Source organism: Engraulis encrasicolus, chromosome 13 (genome assembly GCF_034702125.1).
Source record: "Engraulis encrasicolus isolate BLACKSEA-1 chromosome 13, IST_EnEncr_1.0, whole genome shotgun sequence".
Classification (NCBI taxonomy): domain Eukaryota; kingdom Metazoa; phylum Chordata; class Actinopteri; order Clupeiformes; family Engraulidae; genus Engraulis; species Engraulis encrasicolus.
In genome coordinates this window covers 43,440,985-43,451,772 of record NC_085869.1, presented here as the reverse complement: position 1 = coordinate 43,451,772, position 10,788 = coordinate 43,440,985, and the positions used below count along the sequence as shown (strand labels likewise).

Genomic DNA, 10,788 nt, shown 5'->3' with positions numbered 1-10,788 from the left:
GGTTAGAAATCATCATTCTTATCTGGCAACCCAGTTGCCTGCTGACGCTCATCAGTGCCCTGCTTACCTTTGCTTTCTCCTATCTTAAAGAAGGCGATTACAATCCATTTGCTGTGTTGTGACCCTTCTATCACCCCCCATCAATGTCTGCTGGTTTACTTCCATGTCTTCTGGTATCTCCTTCTCGATGCTCTGGACACCTACTGGAAGACACAGCAAACCTTGCCATAGCTTGCACTGATGATGGGCCACCTGAGCAGCACTAGGCCTACCTGAGGCGACTTCGGTGAGTGATGGATTCCACATGGTACCCTGATGGGATGTTGACAAAATGCAAATGTAACCAAAACATCAGCCAGAAAAGAACAGAGAAATGCTATCAACACCACCTGCAGAATAATTATTGTTAGAGGGTGTGTTTTGGTTGTTCCCTCTTTCCTGTTGAATAAGCACAATAGGTAAAATGTTTCCAACGAGTGTTGCTTTGTAACCAGACTGAATGACTTAACAGTGTGTGATTGACTAGTAGTTGCATTGTGTTATTTAGAGTACATCTTATTTCTTCACCAATCACTTATCATAAAAAAGGTTTTCTTGCATGATATCAAATTATATATATTTTTTTAAATGGACCCCAAATGCTGACTGACATAAAACAACACTATCATTTTAAACCAACATAAGCAAATGGCTCATCTTCCTGATGTGTTTATACAAACATGACATTCAAGTCAACATAATTATGCAAACATCTCTGATCACGCACTTATGGAGGCAAATGAGGACTCATCACGTAGGCTATCAAAACACCGCTTAAAACCATTATTCAGTGATCATGCCATGTATTCTGCTGCTATTAGGTTACATGGAGTTGATTTACATCCAACATCCAAAGCGGCATGACAACTGAAAACTGATGCAAAGCATTGCTGCACAGTAGGGGTACTTAACTCAACTCTGGTCTCTCTGTTAACAGAAAGGGGGGAGGCACTGAAGAGACCATTCATATTTGAAAAGCACAGAAGCCTCCCACACAGTGACCTACCATTCCTCCCAAATGGAAGTCCCTGTATTTTTAGGTCTGAACTGTCCTCTTTGGATGATATGTGCTGTCCTCAACATGTTTTTCATATTTTGCCTATTTTTTCCAAGAAGTGGATCCAAGGAGATCAAACAGCCCTTGAAAATATTGCTGTCCGTGATTGTGGTCTGCGCTGCCATCCTCCAGATCTTTTTTCTTCAGAAGATGGTCATGGGGTCCTCCGCTCTCTACACGACTCTCTACAGAATCATCAACATTATACTGAAAGACCTTGTGGAGATCAGCATGACCACAACCATGTGGCTCAACGTCTTCTACTTCTCTCAGATTGTCCCTGCCGAGAAGGGTCCGCTCAAGTGGCTTAAGACAAACATCAAGCTGTTCATCTACTGCGCGTTGATCTTCGACTGGGCCTTTCTCCTCTCAAATGGACTTTTTGACATTGTCTCACATGTGAAATCAGCACAAAATGCCAACAATGCCACGGCCAATGCCACCCACGCAGTCAACAAACAAGCTCAAGGTGACAGCACTGCAATAGGGTTGTTTGTGTGTGAAATCTCATATTTACTTCTATGTCTGTTTGTGATGATGATGACTAGCGTTGCAACAGTGTCGTACCTCAGGGCTCATATGAAGACCGTGAAGGATAGTGATCTCTCATCTTCTCTAAGGAGCCAGGCCAGAGTGACAATAACCGGTATTATTCAAACGGTCCTATACAGCGTGTGCAACGCGTGGATCATCAGTTACATGATCAAAACCACCTTCTTCGAAACCACATTCGACAAGAAGAGTCACGTCTTCTACACCATCATATCCATATACTCTCTTGGTACAGCACTCAACCTTGCAGTTGGCCAATCTGTGTTTAGGGTGAGAGCCGCTGAGCTGTGGCGCAAAGTTTCAACCAAGAAATAGGACTGGAAACAGGATGATGGATGGTTGAGGATCGTGGTTACTGACTTCAACCTCAATACATTTATCTCCAGTTACAGACAGGTCTGCTGCTTTCCTCCAGTCTAGAAGACAAGACCAAACTATGCATGTATGTAGCTGGAATGTAAAATAGCATGATAATCAGTGAAATTAGTAAACGAGACAAGGACAGAATTGCTTGAAATGGACAGAAATGGCCCATTCAGATCAAGCCATGGAACATGATAGCCAATCAACAGGTTGCTGCAGGAGCACAGTACTAAGTCTGTCAACGAATTGGCTGTTGAGGTTAAGCCAGAGAGAATTACCTCTGATTAAGTAGGAACAAAATTTCACCAGAGCTGCCCATGGTGCCTTCAGTTCAGTTCCCATACTCACTAAGACACTAACGCTGTATCTACGGTAATAATGGAGAAATAAATTACATTAGCACTGTTAGTTTACAAGTTATATTTTAATGTTTAAATCATACAAGTGTAGATAGGGATTATGTCCTTAAATATCAAGGATAGAAAAGGAAGATTGAGTGGACTGTTTTCTGTTATATCTCCGTGTGTGAATATCACTTTCATTATTTAACATCATCATAATAATTGATTATTGTTGTTGTTGTTTTAATTATTGGTTACATTTGGCACATTTTGTTTGGTTAGAGTAGTCATCATAGTAGTTGCATTTATGAAATATTTGGTGGGTTACTGTATGGTCACTGTAGGAAGTCTCCAGTGACAATCTCACAATGTGACTTTTTGTAAGTCACAAGAATTATATCCTAATAAATGTTGTGGTTGTTATTGCTAATTGCATTTGGTACATTTGTTGGGTGAGAGCTTCTCAAGAATAGCGTCTCTCAGTCACACCTTTGTAAAGTCATCATCATCATTATTTCTGTAGTTGTTCCAATTACACATTTGCCTTGTGAGAGCTTGTCAGAGTAGTAGCCTCTCTCCGTCAGAGCTGGCTGTGCGGTCGCTGGAGGAAGTCCCTCCAGGTGTCTATCGGGGGGCTGCCGCTGTCCACCAGCCTCCGCAGCAGAGCACTGGGCTCCAGGTGAGGCACGTCCGGGTGGGCCTGCCGGTAGTGCTCCAGACGCTCCAGCACTTTGGGCAGCCCCACCATGGCGGCGTAGAACATGGGCCCGCCTCTGTGCCGCGGCCAGCCGTACCCGAACACGTAGATCATGTCGATGTCTTCCGGCCCCGCCGCGATGCCGTCGTCCAGGACGCGGAAGCCCTCGTTGATGAGGGCGAACAGGCACCGCTCCACCACCTCCTGTCGGTCGATGTGCCGGGGACTGATGGCGTGCTTGAGGCGGTAGTCCTCCAGGAACCGGTGGATGCTTGGGTCCGGAGTGGCGACGCGTCCCCCGGGCTTGTCATACAGGTACCAGCCGCGGCCGTTCTTCTGGCCCAGCCGGCCCTGCTCGCACACCAGGTCGGGCAAGGGGCTGTACCGCCTGCCTTGCCGCCTCCGTGGGTGGTCGCGGGGGTCAACGTCGGGGCCAGTCAGCCCGGCCTCCTTCCGGATCCTCCAGCCGACATCCAGGCCAGACAGATCGGACATCCTGAAGACGCCCATGGCGAAACCGAACTCCTCCAGCGCCGCGTCAACAAGCTCCGGCGTGGCGCCTTCCTCCAGCAGGAAGTTGGCCTCCTCCAGGTAGGGCTTGAGCATGCGGTTACCCACGAACCCCGAGCAGTTTCCCACCGCCACGCTCACCTTGCCCAGCCTCTTGCCCAGCTGCATGGCGGTGGCCACCGCCTCGGGCGAGGAGCCGCGTCCACACACCACCTCCAGGAGCCTCATGACGTGGGCCGGGGCGAAGAAGTGCATGCCCACCACCATCTCCGGCCGCCGGGTCACGGAGGCCAGCTCGTCCACGTCTAAGCCAGACGTGTTGGAGCAGAGGAAGGCGTCGGCTCTGCACACCGATGACAGCTCCTTGAAGACCTGCTTCTTCAGTGGCATGTCCTCAAACACGGCCTCGATGACTAGGTCAGAGTCCTTCAGCTCCGCCAGGCTGGTGGTGAAGTGGACGAGGTCCAGACGAGGGGTTTCTTTCCTCTTCTCAGCCTCTCGCTTGAGCATCTCGCACACGATCTGCTTTCCCGTCTGCAGCTGCTTGTCGTTGGTTTCCACGGCGACGACAGCGATGCCTGCCTTGACGAGAGCCACGGTAATGCCTCTGCCCATGGTGCCCAGGCCTGTTAGCAGAAGACACAGAACATCAACTCAGTGACTGACACCAGAGAAACTTTAATATCTGAGAAGGCTGACTGCCATTGCCTCCTGTTGTTCCCTCAAAAACGTGCAGTTCCACCTAGATGGCGACTGTGGGCAAGTGATTACTGGGAAACCTGAATGGAGTCAATTGAGCAAAATGTTAAAATATATTCTATTCCAATTTCCAGTTATCAACTTAATTAATTCAAATGTCCCATTAAGAAATATGATTGGAATTATATAAGAGGAGGTACTGTATTGTCAGGTTCTCTGGGCTGAAATTTATTCTTTTTTCAGTTGTCTGGTTGGTACTGCAGCTAGTAGGCGAACACGGGCTACTTCATGAGTGTGCTTGTTATTGAAATGGCCAGTGTTACATATATAGCATATATAGTTTTTTATATATATAGTCGTAAAGGTGTTCAGGCTACCTGTGTTTATTTAAAAAAATAAAAAAAAACAGAAAACACAGCTCAACGTCATCTGTTACAAGCAAAGGCACCTAAACACCACAGTGCTCGGTAGCCCTGCATTGTAACAAATATCCCTGTGCTTAATAACTGTAAGTGACTTTGCATAAAAGCATCTCCTAAGTGTAATGTACGTAATACACTGTACGTAATGCACACCACAACATGATGTCATCCCTCACCTATAACGGCTGCCTTGGTGACAGGTCGGGGCTTAGTGTTGACGCTGTGCGCCCCACCGGGGAGCTTCCACCTGCCGACGGCTCTCTGGGCGAAGAAGCAGTACTGCATGGCCCGCGCCTGGCTGGAGCGGAACAGGGTGGACATCAGCTCCTGCTCCTTCTGCATGCCCGCCTGGTAGGGCAGCGTGACTGCCGCCCGCACCGCCATGACACAGGCCACGGGGGCGATGGCCCCCCGCGCGCGCCGCTTTACCTGGGCCATGGCCTCCTCCAGCAGGGTGTCCACCTCCGGGGGGCAGGCGGTCGGCTGCAGGCTCAGCTTACGGGGCAGCAGCGGTTTGCCTGCAAAAAGATTAATTATAGGTGTCGTTTTTCGATAATTTCACTTCCTTCTTGTTGTTTCAATAATTTCACAATAATTTCGCTTTCTTCTTGTTGTGTAAACTAATATATGTTGTTTCAATAATTTCAATTTATTGTTTCAGTAATTTCACTTTCTTTTTTATTGATTTATTTCTGATGTTCAAATATTTATTTCTAAGGATAGTGGATGTTCATAGATTTGTATGTGAAAATGTTCGCCTGTAAGTGAGATGTATAGTTTCAATAGTTTCACTATTTTGTTTACCGTTTTATTTCTGATATTCATACATTTATTTGTAAGCATAGTGGATATTCACATATTTGTACACGGAAATGTCTTACTGTAATTCATGTGTGTGGTATGTATTTGTATGTAAGTACCGGTAGTATTTATTTTGACTAGCTGTTTTAAACGCAAATTATTTTATTAGTAGTTAGCCATTTGCTTCAAAGGGGTGTGGATGCTCACATTATGCAACATAGTGGCTATATTGTGTGTTGTGTTATTATTTCTAATATTATCTTAATGCACAAATGTTTGTTTGTAGGGGTACTACAATGAATGATTTTTGTAATATACACAAAAAAGCAGTATATTCAGTAAAATAGTTTACACACATATACATAAATACACATATTTATACATAAATAGTCTCACATGAAGTCTGACTTGAAACCTTTAAAATTGCAAAATTGCAACTCCTCATTAAACCTAAAAAAACGATAACAATCATGTCTCATATCTCTGTGTAGTAAGTAGACCTTGTGGTATATTCTGCCCTACAAAGCAAAAAGGTTGTAACATTGTTGTTGAAAATGAGCTGTTATGGTTTTATGTTCATGGACATAGATATCAAAATATGAAGTTAAATAAAATGTTTGATTTGCAAAGTATGTGGTAATACAGAGTAACAAAACGACCACATTTCAATAGTCTACATAAAACTGCTTAGGCTGGACAACAGAACAATTGTAAAGTCATTTTACTCAGCTTGGAGCTATGCTCGGTTACTTCCTTTTTGATTTGTAGGGCAGTATTGACTGACTATTGCCATACCTTCAACCTGTTTGGCAAACTGTATGGCGGCCTCCACAGTGTTCTGCTCAGCCACCTGGTCGACCATCCCCAGCTTCAGAGCCTGTTGAGCAGTTACATGTCGCCCTGGGCAGAGGGAGCAAATAACCAGCGAGTTGTACTACAGTTGCAACTGAGAGTCTATTGTGGCTACACAAGTATGAAAATGTTACAGCTGCTCTCTTAAGATGAATTAAAAGTATATTCAGTCAAAAAAGGAGGAAAAAATTTTCTCTGAAGACCTCAAACCGCTATGTGGGTTCTTTAACATGTAAAAGTTGTACTAAATAATATGACATCTTAATTTAGAGAGAAACTTTTTTCCCCTCACTTTTATTGACTCAGGATGTGCAATACGTCTAAGAGCCTGCCATAATACAAATACATAATACAAAACTAATTAAAGTATGTTGAGACATGCTGGGACAATGCCTGCCAGCTCAATTATGACTCCAATTATGAACCATGTGCCAATAGAGCAAACACACCGTGCCCAATCCCAAATCTTACATGAGATAATGACGAAGACCATTTAACAACAAAACGCCTTTTAGTCACATCTATCCAGTAAATAATTATTAAAGTACTTAGTTAGTACTGGTTAGTAGTTAACTACTAGTTAGTACTAGTTAGTAGTTATTTATCCCAAAGTAAATTAATCCCTGCTTCATGGGTTCACTCTCCTGTGTATGCAGCACCCTCTTTTGGTCATTTACAGTAGCCACCAGTGAAACAAGCAACTGTTTCAGGCACTCAGCAATTCATAAATAGCGTTTAAATAGATATACAAATATCCTGAAGAAAATAGAGTTTCAACAGTTTACTGGTATTCACCAATACAAGAATCGTCAGTACACAAGCACTTAACACTAGACCCATAATACCTTCGGCATTAAAAAAAAAAAAAAACCGAAGCTACAATAAAATGCGCTGCTATGCCACAGACTCAGGTATACTTCATTCTTTTTGGTGATGAGGTCCATTGCTGTTATATAGTGGTATATGGGTCAATGACGTTATTTTTGGGCTCAGACGTCATGTCAGCTAATGCCCATAAATTAATTAGTAATTGGTAATAAATGTACTGCATTGAATATGATTCTTAGATACTCCACTAAAAACCACAAACAACTGATTTAATCTATACAATACATGGGTTCTCAGTGTTTATCAACACGATGTTATGAGGAGGGGCAAGACACTGGCAGCCAACCATGTGAGCTAATTTTTTGACCGACAGCGGTTTCCATCAATCAGAGGTTGAGTTGTGCGCAGCTAGGTTTGCGCAGTCAGGTTATAAACAAAATTTAGAAGCCATGTATAGTGGCATTAGCTGTGATGGCACCGCCCTGATTGTGCTACTGGGTGGTTGACGTTTAAGGGCGTAAACGCAAAAAAAAAAAAGTTTTTCAAATTCCTGAAAAAAATGATGGATAAAAATTGGAAAAAATAGAAAAAAATAAAGCACTTAGTGGTCTGTGGAATTTCACCTTATTTTTGCCATTTTTGGGAAAATGTGTCCTGCATCAACACATAGCATAGGCATGTCACACCGCAGGAAAATGGAGTCATACCACAGGGAATTCACTGCATTATGGCCATTTTAATCCTTTTGTATACATGACTGACATCTGAGCTCATGCTAACTTGATAATTATATTATGTTTAATCTTAATATGTGTTTTCATTAATAAAAAAACCTTTTTTTTCCTCCTATAAGAGCAGTCACACCACAGGACACCATAAAATGAACCTAAGCATTGCGTGACAGAAAGATTGCAATATGAAGACATATTAAGAGGTTAAGAGTCACCTTAAACTTCCACAGCACTCTCCAATAACTGAGGTACTGACTGGTTAGGAGCCAGTCTTTAAGACCCTTGTAGTTGGCCTTGCAGCTGCCCATTCACAAACATTGACATACATGTCACCCCACAGGACGCAATTTGTGTTACGAAATTGAACTTGTAGTTAATATTACTGTCTTGATTTTTTTCCACATTCACATATCTTAATCTAAAGTTAAGATTTATGCAATCATGCCAAATGCTTCATATATTATTCAAAATGTTGTTGGTTAATTTATATATATATTATTATATATTGTTTCATTAATGTTACAGTCACACCGCAGGAAATTTGACATATAAACCTTTACATAAATCTTAACAAAAATGTTTCTTCTCATCTAAGACTAATATGAAACATAATGTACCACATCTTCTTTCATTGACATTTGTTTTTTAAAGGAAAATAACATTTTTGTAGGTTTTTAACCAATGTTACGAAAAAACAAGGCGTCACGTCTCCCACCCTACTACCAAAACGTCATTATACCGCATGCAGCTGCACTACGGCATATTGACTATTGTATTGTGCTTGTCACCTGTGGTGATGAGGTCCAGGGCAGCTGCCACCCCTATGAGCCTAGGCAGCCTCTGGGTTCCCCCCGCAGCAGGCAGAAGCCCCAGGGTCACCTCTGGAAGACCAAGTCGAGCCTGCAGCACACCAAACACACACACACAACCGATAGGCTACTGCGTTTGTCTCCGATGACTAGAAGTTGGATTTTAGTCTTATTTTGCATGGGATTAAAAGGCAAAATCAAGGATATCATCATGGGCAGCTTCTATTCATTAGTTATAAATCCAGATCCACATATTCCAAACACCCTGGTTTTACCTTTCTAAAGAATGGGCAAAAGTGCCCATACAAACATTCCATATGCATACAAAACAAACAGTACACAGTACATCTACAACACACACACACACACACACACACACACACACACACACACACACACACACACACACACACACACACACACACACACACACACACACACACACACACACACACACACACACACCATCTGATTGAATTGGACAACCAGGTCATTTGGAATATGTGGCATTGGATTGTTACTAATAAATCAAGGTTGCCCATCACTGTGATTAACCAGTGCACTTCCAAGGGGAGCCATTCTGCATGTCTCAGTTTCACAGTATTTTGGCACAACAATGTCTCCCCCCTCCACAATATTTTCTGACCATAATTATTTGGAAATAACAGGCCCTGCAATACAACCATGGCCCATGGTTCTTTTGTTGGGTATCAGAACAGGCTGCTCTCCGCTCCTAACCTCCTACCAGGGGCGGAGCTATAGGGGGGGTAGCAGGGCATTTTCCCCGGGACCCAAGGCCCTCCATAATGGTGGTGGTGGTGGGTACCCTATTCTGACCCAGGCAGGGCATATGGGGTGCCCTATCTGTGTTTTGCCCTAGGGCCCTGGGTACAAATGTTCAGCCACTGCCTCCTGCATCAGGAGGCCACCCTATGTCCATGTGCAGCGGCCAGAAGACTGACCTTTGAATGTGCGATACGGTAGTGGCAGCCGAGGGCCAGCTCCAGACCTCCGCCGAGCGCCACTCCCTCTATTGCGGCAACCACGGGCTTATCTCCCTCCTCGATAGCAGCCATCATGGGCACCAGGGGAGGGCCGCCCATGGTAGGTTTGGCGAACTCACGGATGTCGGCCCCTTTTGTTAAGAAAAGGTTAAATGTTTCATGTAGAACAAAGACAGAGATATTACGGTGATCTGTGAGGTTTTCGTTTAATAATAAACATGCATTACTTGTTCCAGGGTAGTGTGCATCACCTACCACCGCAGAAGACTCCATTCTGTCCACATATCACCACTGATTTGACCTCGGGGTCACCCAAGGCTCTCGATACGGTATCAGTAATGCCTTGGCGTACAGCAGCGCTGTCAGGGAAACAGTCTACAGGTTCAAGGTCATGTTGCAACTGCAGCCAGTCAACAAAAACAAACCCTCAGCTGCAATACTACATAAAAAAAAACTAAGGGAATCAAACTTACAAACTTTATCATTGAAAACTTCGACTGACCTGCAAGCAGCATGCATTAACAGAAGCAAGACATGTTTGATCAAGTATGATCGTCCAAATTAAAACGACTTATTTCAGTACTTTATAGCCTACTCCGGTCAACATTCAAAATGGGTCAAAGGTAACTCGTCTGCGTAGAACTCTTCTAGGCTAGCTGCAGAGAAACCTGCATTCGTTTAACACGAAGACTTACCTGAGAGCATTAACAGGTGGACCCGTCAGAGTAATTAGTGCAACAGATCCATGTACTTGTTCATATCGAGCCATTGCATCCACATGAAACGCCTAGGGGAAATATCTCAATTTTGCTGCTCGGGAAAATCGCACTTTGGAACGTCTGTGGGTGGTCCGCTAAACCAACTTCCTGTTTGATACTCAGCAGATTTACAAATCATGCTATAAAACTGTTTTGACTTATTAAGCGAATTTGTTGTCAGTAGCCAAACAAAAACGCTAGATTGCCAAATGTGTCTACTTCCAATCGATTTAAACAGATTTTAGATTGTCTGTATGGATAAAACTGCTATTTTTTGTCTACATACTTTGTCTACTAAGTAGAATTTAACTAGTTGAATATCGCA

At 43.6% G+C, this 10,788-nt stretch overlaps 2 protein-coding genes across 4 annotated transcripts; one reads left to right on the top strand and one right to left on the bottom strand.

Moving 5' to 3' along the window:
* The first annotated feature begins 599 nt into the window (after positions 1-599).
* On the top strand, positions 600-2,341 carry LOC134461196 (uncharacterized). The gene has a single exon (XM_063213967.1). The coding sequence runs from the start codon at positions 1,058-1,060 to the stop codon at positions 1,961-1,963; it is 906 nt and encodes a 301-aa protein (XP_063070037.1). The 5' UTR covers positions 600-1,057; the 3' UTR covers positions 1,964-2,341.
* Positions 2,342-2,416: 75 nt separating this feature from the next.
* ehhadh (enoyl-CoA, hydratase/3-hydroxyacyl CoA dehydrogenase) lies at positions 2,417-10,650 on the bottom strand. 3 transcript variants are annotated; one of them, XM_063213964.1, is made up of 7 exons: positions 10,401-10,650; positions 9,961-10,064; positions 9,664-9,836; positions 8,681-8,792; positions 6,277-6,381; positions 4,857-5,198; positions 2,417-4,185 (listed from the first exon to the last, which is right to left on the bottom strand). In XM_063213964.1, the coding sequence occupies exons 1-7, from the start codon at positions 10,472-10,474 to the stop codon at positions 2,933-2,935; spliced, it is 2,163 nt and encodes a 720-aa protein (XP_063070034.1). In that variant the 5' UTR covers positions 10,475-10,650; the 3' UTR covers positions 2,417-2,932. The 3 variants fall into 3 exon arrangements, with proteins under 3 accessions (XP_063070034.1, XP_063070035.1, XP_063070036.1); XM_063213965.1 differs by having other exon boundaries at positions 9,961-10,080; positions 10,401-10,466; XM_063213966.1 differs by lacking the exon at positions 10,401-10,650 and having other exon boundaries at positions 9,957-10,394.
* Positions 10,651-10,788: the final 138 nt, after the last annotated feature.